At 34.6% G+C, this 25,603-nt stretch overlaps 1 protein-coding gene across 3 annotated transcripts; it reads right to left on the bottom strand.

Annotated features, from left to right (window-relative positions):
* Positions 1 to 7,214: 7,214 nt before the first annotated feature.
* Positions 7,215 to 15,090, bottom strand: LOC111023655 (uncharacterized). 3 transcript variants are annotated; one of them, XM_088126819.1, is made up of 11 exons: positions 14,759 to 15,090; positions 14,493 to 14,576; positions 13,610 to 13,681; positions 9,774 to 10,037; positions 9,481 to 9,618; positions 9,296 to 9,388; positions 9,128 to 9,229; positions 8,510 to 9,042; positions 8,091 to 8,415; positions 7,782 to 8,020; positions 7,215 to 7,679 (listed from the first exon to the last, which is right to left on the bottom strand). In XM_088126819.1, exons 4-8 carry the CDS (start codon positions 10,026 to 10,028, stop codon positions 8,719 to 8,721), a joined length of 912 nt encoding a protein of 303 aa, XP_087982945.1. In that variant the 5' UTR covers positions 10,029 to 10,037; positions 13,610 to 13,681; positions 14,493 to 14,576; positions 14,759 to 15,090; the 3' UTR covers positions 7,215 to 7,679; positions 7,782 to 8,020; positions 8,091 to 8,415; positions 8,510 to 8,718. The 3 variants fall into 3 exon arrangements, with proteins under 3 accessions (XP_087982945.1, XP_087982944.1, XP_087982946.1); XM_088126818.1 differs by having other exon boundaries at positions 8,091 to 9,042; XM_088126820.1 differs by having other exon boundaries at positions 8,091 to 9,042; positions 9,774 to 10,029.
* Between the last annotated feature and the right edge of the window lie 10,513 nt (positions 15,091 to 25,603).

The raw sequence follows: 25,603 nt of genomic DNA, 5'->3' as shown, positions 1-25,603 counted from the left end.
AAGCATATTGCATATTGTATGCCATATAGTTTTAAAATCCCACCATAGGTTACACGCATAATATGTATGTTTGATATATAGTATGTATGGTCATGCATCATATAGTTATAAATGTTATAATGTATGAATGCATGTTTTATTTTCATAATTAATCTAAGTGTTGTATTAATTAGATTAAAATAAAGTTGCATTGAGCATGTCATTACTTTGGTTAATGTAATTGTTATATTAATGTATGCTTACAATGCATGATTATAGTTTTAATTTCTTAAATTTTATAAGAGTTATAAAATGTGGTAGAAATTAAAATCTATAATAAAGAATTGCATGCAAACATAGGGTCTAAGTTAATTAATTTTAAAGGGGTTTAAAATTAATTAGACCTTAGGTTATATCTTCTAATGTGATTAGGGGTAGTCTTTTATTTTGTTTTAACTAGGTTAAAAATGAAATGATAAAAGATTAAATATAAAATATTGCCTATAAGGAAACCCTGTCTAAGAAAAGTTCTGTCTAGGTTGAGGTATTTAAGCTGACCGTAAGGGAACATCTCTACATGGGAACCAACCTGGGGGTTGAATTAGTCAATATTTTATATACATGCAATAATGTCATTGGTTTATTAAAGTGTTTAATGAACTAAAACATTATTGTACAACTACCAATATAATAGTTATATTGGGCCGACTAAAAAATCACTTAGTTAATTTCACTTAGCCGGGATTTATCTAAGTAATATATCCTAGTCTTAGAATACTAAGTGGGAGCTAAAGAGAATATGTAATATACAACGTATATATTTGATATACAAAATATATATAACATATTTTTCTCTCTCTACCACGTTCTCCTTTATATTCACACTGTGAGTTCCATGCTCGGCTTCGTGTCGCCCTGGGCGCAGCCTCCCTACGGAAGTCCTTTGCATGGTTCAATATCGATGTGAATGGAGATAGTATTCATAGTAAGTGGGAGAAGGACGTGTGACAACACATTCTGCGGTCTCCGCCATTGGTTTGCACCGTGAGGTTTCATACATGACCTGCATGTCGTCCTAGAGCGACCATCCCTACAGAGGGTTCATTGTATGGAATCAAAACCAAGGCAAACTCAAGAAATGGATAAGGGTCTCTTAGGTTTTGCTCCAATATTTTCCTTCCCTACAACGGGATTATTGGGGTGGATCTCTGAGGTCCGAAAATGACGGGTCACACTTAAAGGGAGTTGTTAAGTTAGTTAGCAATTTCCTGACCAAATAAACGATGACTAAAGTTTATAGGAATAAGAGTTATTCTGATGTAAAATTTAGTTGAGAACGTCTCAATTCAGTGAAGGAGTAGTTGTCTGCCCTACGGTAGCTGTTGCTCTAAATCACTGAAACGTCGTTACAAAACAATTTTGTTAGGGTGTTTAATTACTTTTGCTAAAATTTGATGGGGTTTAAAGGCTAATGCATGAAACTCATATAGGTTTGTTTTTACTTTCAGCATGTCTACTTCCATTATTGCACTCCTAGCCGCTCAAAAACATAACGGCAAGAATTACAAACAATGGAAATCGAATCTAAACACTATTCTCGTGATAGATGATCTTAGGTTCGTCTTGCAAGAGGATTGTCTTCAAGCTCCTGCGCCTAATGTCACTGTGGCAGTGTGCAACGTCTATGACAGGTGGATCAAGGCCAATGACAAGGCCAAGGTCTACATCTTAGCGAGCATATCTAATGTGCTTGCTAAGAAGCACGAGGACATGGTCACAGCTAAGGAGATCATGGACTCGCTGTAGAGCATGTTTGGACAACCGTCCTCACAGGCTTGACATGAAGCCCTTAAGTTCGTTTACAACTCCCGCATGAAGGAGGGTTCCTCAGTGCGAGAATACGTTCTCAACCTGATGGTCCACTTCAACGTGGCTGAGTCGAACGGGGCCGTCATAGACGAGCAGAGTCAGGTCAGCTTCATTCTGGAATCTCTTCCGAAGAGTTTCCTGTCATTCCGCAGCAATGCGGTTATGAATCAGCTGGAGTACACTCTTACCACGCTCTTAAACGAGCTGCAGACCTACCCGTCTCTTATGAAAAGTAAGGGACAAGAAGGGGAGGCAAATGTTGCCACCTCAAAGAAGTTCAACTGAGGTCCGTCCTTTGGAACCAAGTCTGCGCCCTCTCCTTCTGGAAGTAAGACTTTTAAGAAGATGAAGGCTGCTGGTAAGCGGTCTAAACCTGACTCCACTGCTGCTGCCGACAAGAAAGGCAAGGCCAAGGTTGCAGAGAAAGAAAAGTGTTTCCACTGCAATATGGACGGGCATTGGAAGCGCAACTGCCCAAAGTACTTGGCTGAAAAGAAGAAAGCCAATTAAGGTAAATATGATTTACTTGTTTTGGAAACATGTTTAGCGGAGAACGATGACTCCGCCTGGATGCTGGATTCAGGAGCCACTAATCATGTTTGTTCTTCATTTCAGGGAATTAGTTCCTGGAGGCAGCTTGACGCCGGAGAGATGACTCTCAAGGTCGGAACGGGAGAGGTCGTCTCAGCTGTGGCGGTAGGGGAGCTCAAGTTGTTTACAAACAAGAATATGTATATATTATTAGATAATGTGTACGTAGTTCCTAAAATTAAAAGGAACTTAATTTCAATTTCTTCTTTGTTAGAACAAATGTATTCAATTTCATTTCATTTAAATGAAGCGTTCATTTCAAGAAATGATGCTAATACTTGTTCAGCTTTACTTGAAAACAACCTGTATGTGCTAAGACCAACCATAAGTAAAGCAGTTTTAAATACCGAGTTGTTTAAAAATGCTAGAACTCAAAATAAAAGGCAAAAAGTTTCTCAAAAGGAAGATAACTATCTTTGTCACTTAATATTATGTCACATTAATCTCAATAGGATTGGGAGGTTGGTTAAGAATGGCATTCTAAGTGAGTTACAAGACGATTCTTTACCACCATGTGAGTCTTGTCTTGAAGGCAAGATGACTAAAAGACCTTTTACTGGAAAACGTTATAAAGCCAAAGAGCCCTTAGAACTTATACATTCAGACCTTTGTGGTCCGATGAATGTTAGAGCTCGAGGAGGGTATGAATACTTCATCTCTTTTATCGATGATTATTTAAGGTATGGTTATTTATACCTAATGCAACATAAGTCTGAAGCCCTTGAAAAGTTCAAGGAATTTCAAGACTGAAGTTGAAAATCAATTAGGTAAAACCATTAAAACATTTCGATCAAATCGGGGTGGAGAGTATATGGACTTGAGATTCCAGGACTATATGATAGAACATGGAATCACGTCCCAACTCTCAGCCCCTGGTACACCTCAACAAAACGGTGTATCAGAAAGGAGAAACAGAACCCTGTTGGACATGGTTCGATCAATGATGAGCTATGCTCAATTGCCTAACTCGTTTTGGGGTTATGTAGTGGAGACTGCAGCTTATATTTTGAACGTAGTTCCATCAAAGAGTGTTTTGAAACACCCTTTGAGCTATGGAAGGGTCGTAAACCTAGTTTACGTCACTTTCGCATTTGGGGATGCCCGGCATACGTGCTCATGACTAACCCGAAGAAATTGGAACCTCGTTCAAAAGTATGCCTATTTGTAGGTTACCCTAAAGAGACGAGAGATGGTCTCTTCTTCGATCATAAAGAAAACAGAGTGTTTGTATCGACAAATGCTACTTTCTTAGAAGAAGGCCATGTTCGAGATCATAAACGACGGAGTAAGGTAGTAATTAACGAGATTTCCGAAGAGGCTACAAACACGTCAACAATAGTTGTTGATCAAACTGGCACTACAATAAGAGTTGTTGATGAAGCCAGCACATCGCGTCAGTCATATCCACCTCAAGTGTTGAGGGTGCCTCGACGTAGTTGGAGGATTGTGTCACAACCTGACCGCTACGTGGGTTTAACTGAAACTCAAGTTGTCATACCTGATGACGGCGTCGAGGATCCATTGACCTATAAGGAGGCAATGGAAGATACTGACAAGGACAAATGGGTCAAAGCAATGAACCTGGAAATGGAGTCGATGTACTTCAATTCCGTTTGGGAACTTGTAGATCAACCTAACGGGGTAAAACCCATAGGGTGCAAATGGATCTACAAGCGAAAACGAGACGCTAAAGGAAAGGTACAGACCTATAAGGCGAGACTTGTGGCAAAAGGCTACACACAAAGGGAAGGGGTGGACTATGAAGAAACCTTCTCCCCTGTAGCTATGCTTAAGTCTATTAGAATACTTTTGTCCATTGCCACATATTATGACTATGAGATATGGCAAATGGACGTCAAGACTGCTTTTCTGAATGGCAATCTTGAAGAAAGTATTTATATGTCTCAACCCGAAGGGTTCATAGAACAAGGTCAAGAGCAAAAGGTTTGCAAGCTTAAATGGTCCATATATGGACTAAAACAAGCATCTCGATCTTGGAACATAAGGTTCGATACTACGATCAAATCTTATGGTTTTGACCAAAACGTTGATGAGCCTTGTGTATACAAGAAGATCGTCAACAACATCGTAGCCTTCTTAGTGTTGTATGTGGATGATATTCTACTCATTGGGAATGATGTAGGATACCTTACTGACATAAAGAAGTGGCTAGCGACTGAGTTCCAAATGAAGGATTTGGGAGAAGCTCAGTATGTTCTGGGCATCCAAATTCTAAGGGGTCGCAAGAACAGACGTTAGCCCTGTCTCAAGCAACTTATATCGACAAGATGCTTGCTCGATATTCGATGCAGAATTCCAAGAAAGGTTTATTACCCTTCAGGCATGAAATTCATCTGTCTAAGGAACAGTGTCCTTAGACACCTCAAGAAGTTGAGAATATGAGACGTATACCATATGCTTCAGCAGTGGGCAGCCTGATGTACGCTATGCTGTGCACTAGGCCTGACATTTGCTATGCGGTAGGGATAGTCAGTAGGTACCAATCCAACCCAGGATATGATCACTGGACTGCTGTTAAGGGAATCCTCAAGTATCTAAGAAGAACGAGGGATTACAAGTTCGTGTATGGCACTAAGGATTTGATCCTTACAGGATACACTGACTCTGACTTCCAAACAGACAAGGATTCAAGGAAATCCAAGTCGGGGTCAATATTCACTCCTAACGGATGAGCGGTAGTTTGGTGAAGCATCAAACAAAGATGTATCGCAGACTCCGCCATGGAGGCTGAATATGTTGCAGCTTGTGAAGCAGCAAAAAAGGCGGTTTGGCTTAGAAAGTTCTTGACAGATTTGGAAGTCGTTCCAAACATGAACTTGCCTATCACACTTTATTGTGATAACAGTGGTGCGATGGCAAATTCTAAAGAACCTCGAAGCCATAAAAGAGGCAAACACATTGAAAGGAAGTACCACCTTATACGGGAGCTAGTGCAGCGAGAAGATGTGATTGTCACAAATATCGCTACAGAGCACAATATTGCTGATCCTTTTACGAAGGCACTCACGGATAAAGTGTTTGAGGGCCATCTAGAAAGTATAGGTTTATGAGCAATGTACAGTTAATCTAGGGCAAGTGGGAGAAATGTAATGGGTATATTGTATGCCATAGTTTATTGTATTTTCCCTTTGCTTTATGATAACGTACACCCCACTCGAGATTAGTTCAAGTGGAAGTTTGTTGGGTGTGTTGCCCTAAACTCGTAGTTTGTATTATGTAAAAACGAATGCATATTCAATAAAGTTTTATTCAATAAATTTGTTGTTGAAACATAGCATTGCATTGTCCAAATCCAATAAACTAAACATCCAAGGTTATTTGAATTTAATCGGGACAGTATATATACTGGGTATATATTTGATATAAGGAGTATATATTTGATATACCCCTGATATATGAATGGATAATATCCCGTGAATAACATAAAGGGTCTATAGTATATGGATAAGGCTGGGTACCTTATCCTGGCAACACTATGGATACGGCCCCCTCTGTAAAGGTTACAGACGACTCGATCCAGGTCGTTCGTGTAGAGACATGCGAGTGGGGGTATCCTCTACAATGAGTTTGATAAGACCGGACTGCGAAATAGACAATCTTTAGATGTAACACCGTTAACTAATAGAATGTTATTTCTTAGGATGACCAGGCAACTCATTCTCAATCCTGAGTGAGTTATGGACTCCTGCCCGTGAGGGCTCGTCCTTTGATCTGTATGCGTGAGAGTGGCCCAAGTCGCCGACTCAATATTCCTACCATTTTGGAGACGAGACCGAGTGGGGAGCTGGGAACATAACTCCACAAGATGAAATTCACTCCTCCCCGACTTTAGGGGAGTAGATGAGTGTTCCCTTAGATGCTGACTCCAGAACTTGAACAAGGGGCTCCACCCTCTCATTGACCGAGAGGGACTTCCAGTTATTGGTTGGACCATAACCGGGTTGTTCATTAGAGGAGCAGTGATGTTTAAGAAGTAAGATGTAACTCAAGGGTAAAACGGTAATTTGACCCAACTTGAGTTACGAGCACTCGTGAAGGATTGACTCTTCATTTATGGTCGTATATCCGTGGACACGAAAACGTTCTGCAGTGAGAAGAGTGCAACTGCGGGTCTTTAGTGGAATGACCCGTAGTTAACGAATCTTGATTAACTCGGTCAATGAGTTTGACCGATTAATCTCGCATCGTTGGAGCTTCTGATCTGTATGTCCATTAGATCCCCTTGCTAGCTCATAACGGGTAAAACGAGGATCAAGTTTTTGGAAGAATTTGAAATGTTCAAATTACTTAAGGGATTATATGTATATTGATACATTATAATATATAGTTAATTATAAATTAAAACTATATATTATGAGAGAAATTATTTGAATGATATTCAAATAAAATTAATATGAATAAGATTCATGTTAAAAATATAGGTTAAAAATGATGTGCATAAGATGTACATTAGAACTGTAGGTTATATGAGAGAAATGTTATAGAATATGATTCTATTTTTATGATAAATAATTAAGTGTTAATTATTTATTTGATTAATATATATATGTTAATTAATTATTAATTGGATTAATAATTAATAATTATTTATTAATTAATATGATTAATTAATAAATTATTTTTATATTTTAATTATTATATATATATATATATTAATTATTTATAAATATATATATATTATTAATATTAATTATATTAATATAATAATAATAATATGTATTATTATTAAACTCCCCTACAAAATTGCAGGGGAGTGGGAGGTTTTGTGACGTGGGGAGTTACCCCACGTCACCCTTCTTCTTCTTCAAGTGTTGGAGAATGGGAAGAGGGGTTTTTACAGAACAGAAAAGAAAAAAACTCCCATCATTTTTCTCTCAAAATTCTCTCAATCTCTCCCTGTCTTCGATCAAGGTGCTACCACAAGCACGATCCCGAGACCCAAGAGGATAGCGAGGAAGACGTAGCGGTGTTGTTCGTGGGAAACCGTAGAAGAAAAGTTATTCAAAGGTATTTGGTTTCCCCTGCATTTTCCTTCTTTGAAATTCAATTTTGTATCCCGAAAATCAGCAACGAAGATCTGCTTCTGCTTTGGGAATCACATCCCTTCAAATACTTGCACGCGATTTTCTTTAGACAGATTAGTTATGGAAATGGCCCCAACATCTAGAAACTTGTACGGGCTTAATTCATTTTCATTGCCCAACGATCTATGTAAGAACCTACACAAAGGCGTTGCAAGTTCAGTATTTAATAAAGCAATATTGATCAACATAATGTACTTTACAACCAACAGAAAATCAACTTGAAAGCAATTAGTTTACGTCATGTAGGCATCAATGCACGGAGTAGTTGTCGGTTCCATATGAAACAACTTCTGTACATCCTCCACCATGATAAACAACTTATATTCATGACCGAACACATCCTTGGATATAATCATTTGAATTGCCCTTCCAATGTAGTTTATCTCACGAGTTAAACATGTTTGACTAACGGGCGCAGGTTGTGTTGGAGATTTTCCACTTGCCAAACTGAACAGCTCCCTCGAATGTTTTATTTCCTTCAATTCAAAATAATATGGTTGTTAACGATGAACTAATGAATTCTTACAATCAACTACGAGATGTTACCTTCTCATTATCGTATATGACAAGACTTTGTGGCAATAATATATGTGAACCTATTTCTTGCGAGAGAATATCATTTCCTCCATGCATCGGAATTGGAAGTCGAGAGTCGTCATCAACAACCACGTCTATGGACACTTTCACGTTTCCATCCTTCCTCCCAGATTCAAATATAGTGCCCACGGCGACAACATTATCGATGGACCCAAGTGCGAGACGACAATGAGTTGATTATACGCAGTTGACGACGTTATATTTCTTGTTTTCTTAAATTGAAAAGCTGGTGAACACTTACCTTGAACTCCAAAGTTTCTTTCTTGTCCAATATCTTCAAGTGAACACATATAGTCACATCAGTTAAGTATCGGTAACTACGTGCATTACATTTCTTATAAGAAAACTTGGTAAACATAAACACTTACCTCATCTATATTCTCCTTTTTTAAAACGTTTTCATCTCACTCATTCTTCGATAAAGTACCACGCTTTGATTGCAGATATTTTTTTGAAGCGTTTTTAGATGGTGTGGTACGCTTTGACTAAGGAGATTTCTTTGGATCGTTTTTTGATGGTGTGGTACGCTTCGACCGAGGAGATTTCTTTTGAGCATTTTTAGATGGTGTGGTACTCTTCAGTTTAGGAGATTTTTTTGGAGTCTTCTTATCTGGCGTGCCATGTTTTGATTTTGGGAACCTTTTTCATGCTTTTTCAGTTTCGCTTGAAGTTCTTTCACAAGAGCTGTCATTCGATCATACTCTTCGATGTCCACCTTTTTCTCTCCTACTAGGGGCGCTGAGTGTTTGGTTGGATTATGGAAGTACTGGGTTTTTGTTATGCCCCGACCTACTGCTTTAACAAGTCCGGGCCGATCCCGACTGCCTAGTGCGATGGATAACAAATCCCCATCTTTGTCCACATTCTCTTCTTGCAAGTCTTGTGTTATTATGAGATCATCCTATAATTGTAACAGCAAATATAAGTTCAAACAATTCTTATTCGTGCTTAAAGATTAATATAACACTTATTATGCGCTCTACGACTTTCTGTGTCGGTCCATGCACAATCTTCCCCTCACGATTCGTTCGAGCCTTCTTCCATAAGATGCAACGATCTGATGGTCTCTCATGTGATGCATCAATTTTCTACACACATAGTTAAATTTAGTAAATAAGTGTTGCTTAAATTGTTATAATAAATATATAACGTACCAATTCCTCAGCAAGGTTTGCATAACCCTTCCGCGACATGCAATGGTAATACACGTGCTTTTTACGCTTTTCTCTGTTCGTCTCATTTTGTCTCTGCATAAAGGCGTTAATGTATCGGTGTACTACATTTTTTGATATAGAACATAGATAAATGATGTGCAAAGTATCCAGATTCTTATCCGTACCTCAAAGTCTTCAGTCAATCTAGATTTCACGAACACCTCCCAATGTTTATGCGAAATATGCGAGTAGTCTTCCGGAGGAGCTTTTAATTTATCCTTGTCGTTTATGAATGTCTTAATGAACTTGTTCGTGAGCCTGTACTTAAAGTTTCAAAAAGCAATCCCAGCCACTTGAATTAGATTTTTTTTGGATCTATGATCAACTACAAATCCACCCTATATGACCAATACAAATCGTGTAACATCAGTGTTCATTTGTAAACCAAGTATAACTACTTAAAAAATTATAAAGATACCTGTATCAAGTCGTAGATTTTCTCCTTCGTCTCGGATGGAACCGATTTCCATGTTTCGTATATTATGGGAATATGGTATCGCACACTTATTCCAATAAAAGTCTTCAATTTCGTCGCATTATGTCCAATCGGTTGCCCTTTCACGTTATACTTAATAACCCGTCGGTGACCTTCGCTTCTAATTCGTGTAATCTCGTGCAACCCCGTAGGTCCACGCTTCTTCCTCGTCTTGCTGGTTTTGCCTACATCTGTCATTCTGTAGTTCTGGTACAAATTCTCTTTAGTTATGTGGAAATTGCACTATCGAAATAATTCAATGTAAAGATAACCAATAATAGTAATTGAACATTAAATAAGACAATAAAATAAAAACTCAGTAATATTACTAATATTACATTAACAAACAGCAATAAAACAGAATACGTGAACTCCATATAGTCTAATGTGAATAAAGCAATGCATGATAAGAAAATAATTTAAAACAAGTCCTTCTAGTATATCCGCTTGAACCGATTGCCTATGGAAAACAAAAAAGACAACAGTGCACACGTGTTATCATTTGATTAACACAACAACAAATAAAAAAATTTAAAATATTGTATACACGTACTCAATACATAATTTATACAATTCTTCAACATCCACAGTTTTAGAACATATTCGGTTGAAAAATAAACACAACCTGATAATGGTATATCGCACATTCTTGGGTAGAACTGAGCGTAGCGCGATTGGAAGTAGTTGTTGCATCAAAACATGACAATCATGAGATTTAAGCTGATTGAGTTTCAAGTCTTCTAGAAAGACAAGACTTCGAATGATGGAGGAGTACCCTTCAGGAACTTTGACATCATACAAAGTCTTACATAAAGTTCTTTTCTCCTCTCTTGATAATGTGTGACAGGCAAGAGGTATATAAGTTCTTTTCCCTCTCGTTACTGGTGCAAATTCAATGCGAATATTCAACTCAACCAGGTCAAGCCCAGCATTTATTCCGTCTTTACTTTTTCCTGGAATGTCCAATAATGTTCCCATGATATTTATACACACATTCTTCTCGATATGCATTACATCCAGACAATGTCTGACATGCAACTTATTCCAATATGGGAGTTCAAAGAATGCAGATTTTCTCTTCCAATACCTATTAGCAGTTTGCGAACTCAACTTATTGTCGTCTTTCTTGCCCCTTGGGAAGTTCATGTTAGTAAGTATTCTAAAAATTGCATCTCCTGACAAAGGTTGTAGAGCATTTGCACGCTCTTGCCTACCATTAAATGCCTTTTTTAGTTTTCTATATGGATGATATCTTGGTAAAAATCTTCTATGTCCCATGTACACATTTTTTTCCCATGAACCAACCGTATTGAAGAAGTGTTAGTGCCACATATCGGGCAAGCTTTATAACCCTTCAGAGTGCATCCATATAAGTTTCCACACGCTGGAAAGTCGTTAATAGTCCACAACAAGACAGCTTTTAGAATAAACGATTCTTGTTTGTGTGCATCATAACACTGAACTCCATCTTCCCACAAAAGTTTCAAGTCATCAATCAACGGAGCTAGATATATATTTATATCGTACCCCTGTTGTTTCGGTCCTGAAATTAACATGTTCAACATCAAGAACTTCCTCTTCGTGCACAACCATGGTGGAAGGTTATATATTGTAGTTATCACTGGCCAACAACTATATTTATTGTTCCTATCCCTATATTGGTTAATACCATCCGTTGATAAGCCCAAACGTAAATTTCTTGATTCCAAACCAAAATCCGGCCAAAGGTGATCTATTAACCTCTAAGAGGGAGAGTTAGCTGGATGTCGTAAAACCCCATCTACTTTCCTACCAGTACTGTGCCATGTCAAATTCTTAGCATGATCGAAGCTCCTAAATAGTCCAAGGAATCTTGGAATTATCGGAAAGTACCACAACTGCTTTGCGGGAACTCCTTCTTTTTCCTTAGTTGTATCTTTATTTAATTTCCACCTAGACAAACTACAAAAAGGACATCGGTTCATGTGTATGTATTCCTTTCTATATAAGCAACAATCATTAGGACATGCATCAATTTTCTCATAATTCAAACCCAGAGAACACAATGCTTTTTTCGCCTCGTACATGGATTTCGGCATTTCTTTCAACTCTGGTAGGAAGTCACTAATTACAGATAGTAATTCTGAAAAACTGGAATTGGTCCATGAATATCGTACTTTTAGGTTGTATAATCTTACTAAAGCTGACAACTTCGTGAATTTTTTACATCCAGGGTATAATGGTTTCTTAGCATTATCAAACATATTTTCAAACGATTTCGGTACATGTGAAATTTCATCATAAACAGTCTGAACCATGTCAATCACATCGAACAAATCATTATCATCTTCGTGATTCTTATTGAACTCGTCATTCAACCTATCCTCATCTGTTCTAGGTGCATGTTCTTCACCATGCCAGAACCATACCCTATAGCTCTGATCAATACCGTGTTCGTACAAGTGATTTCTAATGGTTGCAGCATCCTTATCTATACGGGTTCCACATTTCAAGCAGGGACAACGTATAATCTTAGAACCATTTGCGTGATGGAACCCAAATTCAATGAATGACTCGACTCCTAACTCATAATCCTCAAACAATCTATTTTTTTCATCCATGATTTGTCCATTGTCCTGATATTAGACAACTTATTAAATGATGAGGTAAACAATTTGTTGATGATAATATGGAAAAGAAAGAAACTACAAGTCAACTAATTTTAAGGTTTTTCAAAGTACATCAAATATGGACAGAATGATTAAACTTGTTGTCAAACTTCAAGAGCATGAGATCATCCCATGAAAGACATCGAGGGAGGACCATCCCAATAAAGAAACTACCATGACGTATAATGGTCAGTAAAAGGAGAAGTTTCATAGAAACAAACAAACTTGCAAAGATATGAAGGCTAGCAAATATCGTATCTAACTTGGTTAGTCTAACAATTAGAAAACTCTCATAAGGTATAATTTAACTAAACTAACATGGAAAAAATAGAAGCCTTCCTATTCCTATTTCATATTCCCTAAAATATAGCAAATACATGCACTTGTTTTTTTTTCTTTCTTCCCCACTCATTTTCCTTGTGTATATAGCAAAAGGATTGAAGAAAAATTATTATGATTGTTGTATATATAAGAAAGTTATTACTAGTGATGTCTTTGTTCTACTCCTCCTCTATGTCGATGACATCTTGATAGCTTCTAAAGATAAAAGCGAGATTGAGAAGATAAAATATGAACTTAGAAGTGAATTTGAGATGAAGGACTTGGGCAAGGCAAGAAAATTCTGGGTATGGAGCTTCATAGAGGTTGTCCAAGAAACTCATATTGTTTATATCACAAGCTGAATACTTGAACAAGGTGATAAAACGTTTCCATTTGGAGTCTGCTAAGACAGTTAAAACTACATTAGCCCAACATTTTAAGCTGTCAACATGACAATTTCCTTCTACATCATATGAAATTGAAGAATCATTTGTCAGTTCCATATGATAGTTTAGTAGGCAGCCTTATGTATGGGACGATTTGTAAACTCTAACATTTCTTAATGAAACAATACTAGACAACAGATGCTTTAGAGTTATAAAACTAGCAGCTAATATTTTTACAAAAAATTGTTAAGGTGAAAGTTAGCCTATGTTTAAAAATCATAACTTCCATGAACTAAGATGGCATAACAATTACATCTATGCATTCAGTCCACCTAAAAGAGATAAAAAATGAGATGGGAAAATAATCAATTACACATTAACTCATACCAATAATTATTCAATTGAGAAGAATGAAAGCACTTACATGTCTTGTTGTCAAAGTTTCAACATTAGGTAGACCTTTACTTCTAAATCCTTGACATCGGCTGCACCAAGCCTATATTATGAAATAATAACATGATGAGAAATTAATTACAAAACCTTCTTGTTGAAACCATGAACTCAACTAGCCCGAAGCACATCATCAATCTCAGAACGGCCAATATTCAGCTCATAACAGTCCAACATATTTCCATAACCAAAACATGTAAATTTTTCAAAACGAAACACAACCTCTCCTACGACGAACATATATCCAACAGGCTTCTCACAAAAATTCAGCATGGTTTTCAAACACAACCAAGTAAACGACAACATAACAACTATCTTTAAAAGCCACAACCACCAACATAACAACAATCTTTCAAAGCCACCACCACCAACATAAACTCAACATGCTTCAGCCCTACAACCTCATCACAAATATTCAAGAAGTTCTTAGGAACACAACCAAAAGATGAGACAATGGCAATGATACAGCTAAAAGAATGAGCAACATTTCCACACATACATATAACATGGATTAATTTATGACAACAAATAAATATAATGAAGTTTGTAATTTGAAGAAGGAAAAAATGAGATAGTATTAACTATTAAGGCTATTCAACTGTGCAATAGCCCAGAGTTACATATTTTAAGAGGAATATAACTTTCAGAAATACGTTGGGTTGCCAATTCCTTTTGAATTCAAATGTGGATTCATTGAACACTATCGATCCAAATAGTTATTACATTTTCATTTTAATTTTAATCCAAAAGATATCAGTTCAAAAAGGCTTTTTATCATTTGAAATGTAAAAGAACACACACATCAAGAGATGGATAACACCAGCATGGAATTCATAAGTCATAACAGGAACAAATACCTTGTTTATTAAACCATCGTCTATGACAGAACTGCTGATGCTCTTTGTACAGCTCGAACAATGCTTCAACTTCACTTACACTAACTATGAGAGCAAGAATCAAACACACAAAAAAGTTATGAATATATGAGAGGAATTTAGACAGATATGAAACAGATAGATAGATAGAACAGGATGGGAGAGGTTATATGCAAGTAAGCAAAATGTTGGGGTCTAGTAATTTTGAAATGCAGTAACTTGGTGGCATAGAAAAAAGACTTTTATACGTATAGATTCGTTGGCGCGGAGCAGAACGTGCCGCGATGGAGATTAGGTCGTCGAGGGGTCGCGCTGCTGCTGGTCGCGTCGATGGATATTAGCTCGCCGAGGGGTCGCACCGCTGCTCGTTGCGTCAATGGAGATTGGGTCGCCGAGTCGCCGAGCCGTTGCTGGTCGCGTCGATGGAGATTGGGTCGCCAAGGGGTCGCGCCGTTGATGGAGAACGTGTGGTCGCCGGAGAAGAAAGCTCAACGAGGGGGGTGACGGCGGCTAGGGCAAGAAAGGGAGGGGAAAGAGAATAAGATGGGCTAGGGTTATTTTTGTTTTCTTTTTATTTCCTAAATAGAATATGCCAATATATTAAAGGAAATTTTTTTCCTAATCCTTTTATTAAAAGGAAACTGTCTTTAAAAAGGTTTTGGGAAAATTTAAAAGAGAGCTTAACTAAATTTCAAAACCCAATATCCTAAATTCACAAGGGAATTAACTTTAAATTCTAGTTTACCAAAAATTAGAACTGGAAAACTAGAAAAATCCAAGAATATAAGTTCACCGCTTAGGGAAAAATCCAAAGGCTCGATTTAAATCTTAAAAAGAAATTAACTTGAAAACTTGGGGCGTTACCTGAAAACACCAAAACAATTAGAATTAAAATTCATAACAAACTCACGTCAATCCAGAATAAAATAAAATAAAAAAGAAAAATGAAATCAAAGGAAATAATTTAGAATAAATTTGAAATAAATTATAATTCTTTATGTTACAAAAAATCCCACTCTAAAAAGGATTTGGGAAAAATAATTAACTTTCAAAACCCAACCATGAAATGCAAAAGGAAAAATTAAATTCCCTAAACATTGGATTAAGATTTAATAAAACAAATCACTTTAAAAAAATTTTAAAACTTAATTCATCTCAATCTAATGAGAGATTGGACTTTAAGCTCTAATTTACCCAAAAATAGATCTCTGAAATTAGAAGATCCAGTAATTTAATTATCCTTAAGGGAAAATCCAAATGCACAATTTAAATCTTAAAATAAAAATAACTCGAAAACTTGGGACGTTACAGAAATCATCTTTTTCAATATCTTCTTCCCCAACATTAGAAGTCTCATCTTTCTCGAAAGAGTCGGGAATTGTAATATTTAAAAAAAAAATATTACCAATGCTATTTTAGAATGGTCGGGGATATTAATATGTTCCGACTATTTCAAAAATAGTCGGGAATTGTAATATTTAAAAAATTAAAAAACAATAGCGCCCAACAATTTATAAAAATATTGGTGTAAAGTCTACTATTCAAATTTTTTTTATAAAAATAGTGGTGAGTGGTATTTTTAAAAAATGAAGATAAATTTTGACCGACTATATAATAAAATAGTCGGGAATAGAAATCTCTCCCTTCTATTTCAAAAATCGTCGGGAGTCGTAATTTATTAAAACAAAATTTTACCCTACTATTAGGCAAAAGCGTCGGTAAGAGTAACTTCACCCAGTGTCGATAATAAAAGCGTCAAAAATATATTCCTTTCCAGATTATTTTGGTCAATAGTCTGCAGAGTCTCAACTATTATTCCTTAATCGGGAAAAAGATGTTTGCCCCAGCGTCGAGAATAAAAGCGTTGGAAAAAACTCATAATTCTTGTAGTGTCGGCGATCGATTATGTGTCCATAAAAGTGATGTTTGGTGTACACATGTGTCCATAAGTCTCAGTGGTCTTCAACGTTCAATTCACACAAGTATTATCATTATATATATATATATATATATATATATATATATATATATTTTACAAAAAGAAATATCTACTAAGTTTCTATTTTTCATTTTATTGACTTGTTTCTATTTTCTTTCAAAAAGTTACCATTAATATTCTTAAAAATTTAGACAAGAATCTAATAAAAAAACAAGTTCTCAAAACTAAGATTTAATATGGGAAATTTCTATCGAAACTTCAAAATTTTATGTTATAAAGATTTAAAGCTTCATGAACCTAACTAGTTCCAATTTAAACTCAAATTAATTCCTAACCATTCGATTAAGTTGATTACCTTTCATTCCAATATAAAAAAATCAGGGTATAATTTAAATGTTAATATTTTATTTACGGAATGCTTGGTAAAGCTAGAATTAACTTATATTATTTTTTTATAAAAATATATTAATAGAGGGTTGAAAAAATAATTTAATTTCATAGGGCTCAAACTCGGGACCGAAGAGAGGAATGACACAATTACGCTAAGCAAATATACCACCATAACAAATACCATCTTCTACTTGTTTCATGCAGTATTTGGGGAAACTATGAAACATAAATCTATACTCGATGCGACCTGACAATCCCGAAATAATTAATATCGTTAACGAAGTTGCAGTTTTTCGGACAAGAATGAAACACGCTCAAAATCATTTGTTTTTGTATGTCATACATTATCAAGATGATCTAGGTAATTGTCATAAAATACTTGAAATTCTTTTATTTTCATTGACAACTATAAAATGTCATAAAAGCCTAAAAATTTTCGTAAAGTGCCGTTTTATCCCGCCAAAATCGCGCCTCCACCATTCGTGACATTTTTCCACTGTCATTGAAATTTCGATTTTCGCAACAGTTTCTAACTGTCATAAAACTTACAAAATCCGAAAAATAGCATTTTTTCCCGCCAAAAACGCGCCCCCATCATTTATGACAGTTTTTTTCATCCAAACTTTTTTACTGTTCACAACTGTCATGGAAGACCAACTTTCTACTAGTGAGCCTACATACTAAGGTGACTTCGTAAAATCTATTATTGACATCATTTTATGCTGGGTTGCTACCTAACAAGTTTCTATGAATGAATGTGGTTGGAAGGCAATGTTAATGAGTGGAAAAGCTCAAAAGCTAGTAACCAGTCGACATGTCTTCATGATGTAAATTTTTTAATCAAAATGGAAGTGTGCAAATTCCATGGTTTTGTAAAAAGTTTTTCGTTTTGGAAAGAAAGAGGATTTATAATAATTTTTTTTTTCAAAACAATAATGATTTATGGAATATTGGCTTGAGATTTAGATTAGGATGTCGAACTTTTGGAGTCTTTCCTAAGACAGAATGATTCAATTACTTAGAATATTTGGATTCTTGTTCACTTGTCCTTTTAGCATGTTGATTGTTGTGGAGTTGTTTTTGTTTTTGCTTGAGGACAAGCAAATGACTAAGTTTGGGGGTGTGCTAGGTTTGACCTTTTTCCTGAAAAACGTGACTGTCGGAGCTTGTTTTACCATAAAAACAAAACTTTTTCATTCATCTTTAATTAACAGTATATTCTTAAAATATGATATAAGGAGAACATTTCAAGTAATTTGCAATATATGGTGTTTTGAGAAAATTGAAGAAAAACGTGGTCAGACTTAGCAATAGCTCATAGAATTCCTATGTTGTAGGAACAATATGCCTGGCACATTTTTGCCACTTTGTCCAAAACACATGTTTTTCTTATGAGGGGCACAGGAGAAATCTCACATACGATGGTTGGAACAAAATTAGCCTAGTCCAAGTCAAATTTTATTTGTTGGAACAAAATTAGCCCTTTCCTCTTATTTTGGTGGGGAGTTCAAATCAACTTGAAGCACTATATAAGGAGAGCCTCCCATCACTTCGGCATTCATTATCATTCATTCCCCATCTCTCAAAGAGCTTTTAGCATCCATTTTCAGTCTTAGATTTCGTGTAGTTTTTTCCTTTTGTTATTCTCTTGTACTTTAGAAAACTCTAGTATTGTTCTAGTTTTAATTCAAGCTCTTTCATTTGTTCTTCATCTATTTTATTTCTTTAACATTCTTTAGCGAGTTTAGATTCCCTTCATACTTGAAAGAGAAGAAAGTTAAGCTAGAACTCTTTGTACATTGTTATTATTTAAATTAATTCAATGGAAATTATTTCTCTTACATGTTCATGCATTTTCCTTCCTTTAATTATGCTCTAGTTTAGTTTTCAACCTCTATGGAATGCCTTAGCTAAAATTATTTAATTTTAACAAGGTTCGGAAAATGCCCAGAAAGCATTTGGCACATTCTTGGGTTGGTTTCTAAAAATTCTTCTTTAAGTCTTTTCTCAAGCTGGCCACTAGGAAATTGATCTATGTACCAAGATATTGAGAAGGTTAGATTAGGTAAAATAGTAGAAAACCAATATGGGATATGGCTTAGACAAAAAACACGATCCTAGACATAGGCCCTCTAACCCATAAAAGTAAATGAGATGATAAATATATTATAGCATTGTAATCACACATAGAAATATGATTGTAGGTTACCCTAGGTCATGTAGCAACCAAAAGCGGTTCGTAAAAGAGTAGAACTCAGCTTTCCAGAGCCAAGTAGCGCTTGGTACTTTTTTCCCAAAGTGTGTATTTTCTGTATTTTCTATCAAAATAAGGTAAGAAGCAGAGAGGTTGTGATTTATAAAGAATCTTGACATTTGCAACCCCAAACCATAAATTATCACCTATTTTTATGGATAAAACTAAATTGGCTCTTTAACCATTTCACTGCATAACTTCATTTTGAAAGCACAAATCGTTGAAGATTCGACCTTGAAATTACTTCCTTGTATGACCTGTGACCGTGTACGCTTGCCCATGTCTCTGATCTTTTAAGGTAGAGAAAGTCGCAACAAGAGGCCTTTGACATTCGGGTCTCATGAGGCTGGTACATCAATTAGTGGGAGCAGTAGAGGAGTCCTCGGCTCGGGATGAAGCCTTGGAACTTCGAGTCTTCCATAGGCAGGAAGTGTTCGAGTGGGAGCCCTAGCCGGTTCCTCTGCTCGGGAAGAGGTCTTGGAATTTCAGGTTTTTAAAGGTTGGTACATTGCTGAGTTAGAGCCCAAGAGGGGTCCTCGCCTCGGAATGGAGCCTTGGAACTTCAAGTCTGCCGTATACGCTTGCACGTGTCTCTTATTTTTTTTAATCTAAAGCTATAAAGGTTATTACATCACGATATTGAATAAAAATTGCTTGATAGTTAAAAATAATACCCGGCAACAGCACCACAAACTTGAATTAACTTGTATTTTCACAAGTTATTGCTCCGAGTTAACTTGCTAGCCAAGTATTAGAAATAATGGAGCATGAAATCAAAGTGGAAAAACATAAAATATGGAGTAGTCAATAAGAGGATGTCAGAGCAGCCAAGAGAGAAAGAGAAGAAAAGGGCAAAAAGAATATGTTTTCTCCATTGTTAAGCCATCATTCTCCAACGAATACAACAGTCATTGAAGACAGGAATCTCCACGAGAAGCTGAGGCGAAGAGGAAGATTCGCTTGGCTGAGAGGCGACCCTTTGCATCCTTCATAACTAAGTTTTCTTTGTGTTTTGTATTGTATTCTTCATGAAACAATGGTTATGGGCTAAACCTCTAAAGGTTTAGTTAGACGATGAACCTTCTTCTTTATGTTACGATGATGTTATAGTTTTCTTAATCATATTATATAAAGTTTTCTTGATTTCATGCATATTTATAGTGTTTATTCAAACCGATCGATTAAGTGGACCACAATCGAGTTTAAGAGAGTAGATTTAAAGAGCTAAATCAAGAAATATAAATTAAAGAAGTTGATTGACAGATGGCTTGCTTAATTTGTAAAATCTTAAATACAATAATAGAGGGGAAGGTTGATAAATAAAACCTGGGTGGTGCGGTTGAGCCAGAGTGGGCTCAACAGTCGGCCTATGACACTATTTAGGAACTATTTAGGAACTAGTCCATAGACCGTTGATAGAAGCAGTAAGTGGAGTTTATTGCCCATATTTACATATAAAGTGCGGTTCGTTAACATGCTACAACACTTTTACAACATACGTGGAAATTGGAGATTCTTCTAGTTGAATCTTACTTACCTATCTTGTTATTCATTATCTATGTTATGTCCATGTTTTAAAATTAGTTATTTTCCCTTTTGAGTAATTATTAATTTAGGGTCTCTTTGGGAATGATTCTATAATGAGTAATTTTAGAGACAAAGAGATTTAAAGATAATTGATTTGTGAAATTGATTTTTATATAATTATTTTAACGTTTGATTACACACTTTCTTAATTTGATTTTATATAATTAAAAGTTACTTTGAATGAACAATATTTTAAGTTTAAAGAGATAATTTGACAAGAGTTAGAAAAAAGTTAAAAGAGGAACAAAAATCTTAGAGGGGAAAATTTTAGATAGTGAGAAACAAACGTTTTAGATAGAAAAATTCATAACTAACGATTCACGGAGAGATTACAAAAATTGTAGAGAAAAATTGGAGGGAATAATAAATTAAAGATAAATAAAGTTAGCGACCGAGGCAGATTTTAAAAGTAAACCAAAAAAAATCACATTTAACGGACAAAATAAGGTGAAATTGAAAGATAATTTTGAAATTTAAAACAATCATCATTTTAAAAACTAATTTTCTAGGACCAAAAATCACTTGGAAATTACCTCCCAAAATGATTAACTGTGAAACATTAATAAATTGATTTAAAAATTTTCCAAAATCACTTGAAAAGTATTGCCAAACATCTTATTATAAAATCGTAGTTATTTCGATATTAGTGAAACTGATTCTAGCGACGATAAAGTCACTCTCAAACTGACCCTTAGTTCTAACACCAAGAAAATATTTCTTCCAACCACTTTTCATTTGCAACATAATATATAAATAAAGTTTGTTTGAGTGGTTAGAGAATTCATGTGAGACGATATCTTGGAATACTTCCACTTATTACTTGACTGCGATTGTATGTACTTGCGCAGCATTAGGCAAGCACCAAGTTCTTTAAAACCTTATATTGACTAATATATGACAAAAAAACTTATGGATATACTTTCATTATATGGAAAATCAAATTCGTAATTGCTAAATTTGTGCTGCTGTCTTTTATTGGAGTGTTATATCGGAGTCACAACATTCTTTCGCAGTGTTGCAACATAGGTCACAACATTCTTTCACATTGCTACAACATAGGTCACTTTCTTCCCATTGCACGGTGACTTTCACTATTGCTCGGGCATTGCTTAGCACATATGTACTTATAAGAAATTATTAATACAAGGTTTCAACAAAAACATGATAGTTTCTCTTGATATGCATGAAACCTCACCAAACATTCTAAGCTCTAGGAATACTTTATTTTAACTAACTTACTTTTATCAAAACTCTTCTTTTATTTTAGCACTTTTCAAGATTTATCACTCATCGACTTTGTGGATCCACACTCTTGTACAATCCTTTAATGTATTTATGAGGTCGCCTAGGGGATAAGTTTGGCCTCATACATTTGATGACAACTATCGAAGAGCTAGGCCATTGAGGATGTCTCGAAAATCCTCATTAAAATACGGATCTTGAGTAGGTTTTAGGCTGAGCCGAACGCAAGGCTGATGTTTACCATCGCCTCAAAGTGGAAGGTATTGGATCGATATGACAAGCCTAGAGAGGGGGTGGATAAGGTTTAATGAAATTTTTTGAACTTTTTATTACGGTGGATCCAATTTAAACAATTATGTAAACTTTTTATGAACAAATGATTTTAACACAAAATTAAACAACAGATTAGAAATACAAACACCTTAATTAATTTCACCATCCAAATAATTAAAATATAAATATTGGCCATAAACATGATTAGCAAATTCGAACAATTAATTTCATGCAATTTGTAATAAAAAAATATAAATATTGGCCATAAACATGATTAGCAAATTCGAACAATTAATTTCATGCAATTTGTAATAAAGAAAATTAATTGCAAAAATAAAATAGAGTAGGATTAGAGAAAATGACACCGGAAATTTTATAGTAGTTCGGCAACACTGGCCTACTCCACTTCCCAAGCTCCTCTTGGGTGTTCCACTAGGAAACTTGACTCTTTCCACGGTAAGAGTCAAACCGGTACAAAGTTTTCTTTTTCTGGGAGCAAGAAGAAACCCGACCCTTTCCACGGTTCAAGATAAAACCGTTACAACTGCTCTTTTTCGGGTTCAAGAGCAACTCTTACAAAGGATATGGAAATTTAAAGAACAATCTCACAGACTCTTTAAAAAGAGTGGATACACAAATTTTTGCTCACAATTTTGTAACAAAAAACTCTTACAAAATAAAGCCCATAAATGGCTTAGAGAAAATAAAATTAGAAACTCAAGATCTCTCAAATAAAATCTCCCACAACAAATTTAAAAAAACATTGAATTTTTGGAGAGATGAACCATGGATGAATTGGAGAGAAAATTAGGGAAAAAGTGTTATTGAAATTTGAGACATTTAAAATTGGTTTGAAATCCAATTTAATTTGGGCCACGGTTGAAAAGAAATTGTGTGTGTTTAAAATTGGTTTGAAATCCAATTTAATTTGAGCCAGGGTTCAAAAGAAATCGTGTGTGTGTCTTAAATGGCTAGGTGAAATCTTTTTTTTTTCTTTCTTTTAATCTCCACTGCCGCAGCCACTTGCCGCCTGATATACATTTTTTTTTCCTCTTCAAGTCACCATTGTAACTTATATACATATATAATATTTTTTTTCTTTTTAATTTCCTTTCTTCTCTTTTTCTTTTCTCTTTTCATTTTCTGTCTCTTTTGTTCTGTAAACTAAGATTTTTGACTCGCCACATGTTCTCTTCTATTCGTCCATGTAGGATTTAATTGCCACGTCATTCACTTCAGGAATTTATCTTTTCAACACTTCATTCCGCAATAACTTCTTTGTTTGAGCTCCAATTTAGGTAATTCAAAATCCTTAGAATCCTTATTTCGAGCTCTATGCTGTGGTCACTTCAAAACAATAAAATTATCAAATAACACAATTAAGTTTGTTATCATCAAAATATTAATTAATTAATTAATTAAAATTAATTAATTAAAGATTAAGAACCAAAAAGCCAACAACTCCCTCATTTTTTATGCTGACAAACTTGTAACAAAAAATGCATAGACAATAAATAATAACAACATTAAGTCCAACACATCACCATAGAAATCATAATTGAAATTCATTAAAAACTTAATTTCCCACAAATTAATTCATTTTTCTTAATACCTCTCCCCCTTTTAGAATCATTAAAAAAGGAATAATTAATAAAAATAAACAAAGAACCATGAAAGCTCATCTTTTTGAAGCAATTTAACACTTCATCTTAAAATGGACAAAAAGACATTTAGCATAAGCTTTTATAAAAACTCCCCCTATCAAGATCCCATATAAATAAAAATTAACAAGAAAATCAAGAGGCATCAATTATAAGCAATTCTAAAATAAATTTTACTTCGAAGAGAATTGTTCTCCCTAAATAGATAAACATTATGCATAAGAGGGGTAAAGTTTCAACATACTAAATAAGCTTGCTTTAACATCAACACATTTAGGGTTTAATCCTTGTCAAACTGAGTAGAGGTGCTCATAGGAGTTTTTGCAATTTTAGCTTTAATAAACTTGAATATTTTCAGAAAATTTTCCCAACATACTCAATGTCGAAATCACGATACATACTCTTAAAAAATTCACATAAACAATAAAAAGCAATATGTAGAAATAATTATATCAAATTCACAAATGAAGTATTATAACTCCCCCTAAGATATGCATTCTTCTCTTAGAAAGACATATCAATAAATATCAAGGAGATAAAGGGATACAAGCAAAAATTATCTCAACAATTTGCACAAGATGAATATATTAAAAACAAATCATTGAATATCAATCTATCTTAAACAAATTATCAAAATATTCCACAAAATTTTCATACAAGAAATATGGCATAAGACAAGTATAATTCCAAGAAAGCAAGTTTTAGTATCATGATTAAGCACAATAAATCACATACATGGAAGATACTCTCAATTGAATTTATCAACTTATCAAAAAAAAAAAAAAATTAACAACAACATTCAAAGATACCAATTAAAAACAACAATATCGTCATTTATGCCACTTAAAAAGTATTACAAATTAAATATAGACAAACACTGATATCAATTGTTTCTGATCATAGGTCCACTGTAATTTATGTCACCACAAAAGATTTAATCAATATAAACAAAGAAAATCACAAAAATTAATTAAACATAGAGCAACAAGCTAATGAAATTTTCAAATATGAATCACTTTCATAGATACTCCCCTTATGAAAAATAATTTAATAAACATTACAAAATACATTCTTTTGAACATAGGGCAAATAACATACTTAAACTAATTTTCACTTCACAACATACTCCATAAAAAATTATCAAAACACGAAATTTATCTCCATGAAAGATACATAATTCATGCCAAAAAGCATTTAAACAATTTGTTCCAAGAGAATAGACAAGTAATATACTCAACTTATTTTAATAGACTAAATACATACTTCATGCCAAAAAAAAACGTCTAAACACTTTAATTAAATTCATCCAAGAAACAAAACATAATACACATTTCTTCTCAAGAGAAATAAGCAATATATTTCAACTATCAAGAACAATATTTCTAAAATCTCAATATCCACAATATCATGCTAAAATAGATATTCAATAATTTCTCAATGATATATAATCAAATATTTTAAATAGTGACCAATAAATATTATGGATAATCTCAACAAAATCTACTACATAGTTTCAATAACATTAATCCACTAATTCATAAACAATCAAGTAAAAAGATTAATGGCAAAAATATTTCCAATGTACTCAAGGACATTTAATCGAATCAACAATAAAATTCAATAAATCAATTCAATCAACAAATTCAATCTTTTCTAATCCATAAAAGAGATAAATTTTCTATAAAGTATATCAATTGCATAATAATAATCTCAAAAAAGAAAATAATAATTTAAAGATACCGAAAAG

The sequence above is a fragment of the Momordica charantia genome (genome assembly GCF_013281855.1).
Source record: "Momordica charantia cultivar OHB3-1 chromosome 7 unlocalized genomic scaffold, Mcharantia_2.0 BLBB01000007.1, whole genome shotgun sequence".
Classification (NCBI taxonomy): domain Eukaryota; kingdom Viridiplantae; phylum Streptophyta; class Magnoliopsida; order Cucurbitales; family Cucurbitaceae; genus Momordica; species Momordica charantia.
The sequence above is the reverse complement of the archived record's forward strand: the minus strand, read 5'-3'. Positions and strand labels throughout refer to the sequence as shown.

Excerpts from the sequence above, each read along its gene's own strand:
- LOC111023655 (XM_088126818.1), bottom strand. The coding sequence starts at position 10,028 with ATGACAGATGTAGGCAAAACCAGCAAGACGAGGAAGAAGCGTGGACCT. Across the intron at positions 9,389-9,480 it reads GATTGACTGAAGACTTTGAG|AGACAAAATGAGACGAACAG; the intron begins GTACGGATAAGA and ends GCCTTTATGCAG. Across the intron at positions 9,230-9,295 it reads CAAACCTTGCTGAGGAATTG|AAAATTGATGCATCACATGA; the intron begins GTACGTTATATA and ends CTATGTGTGTAG.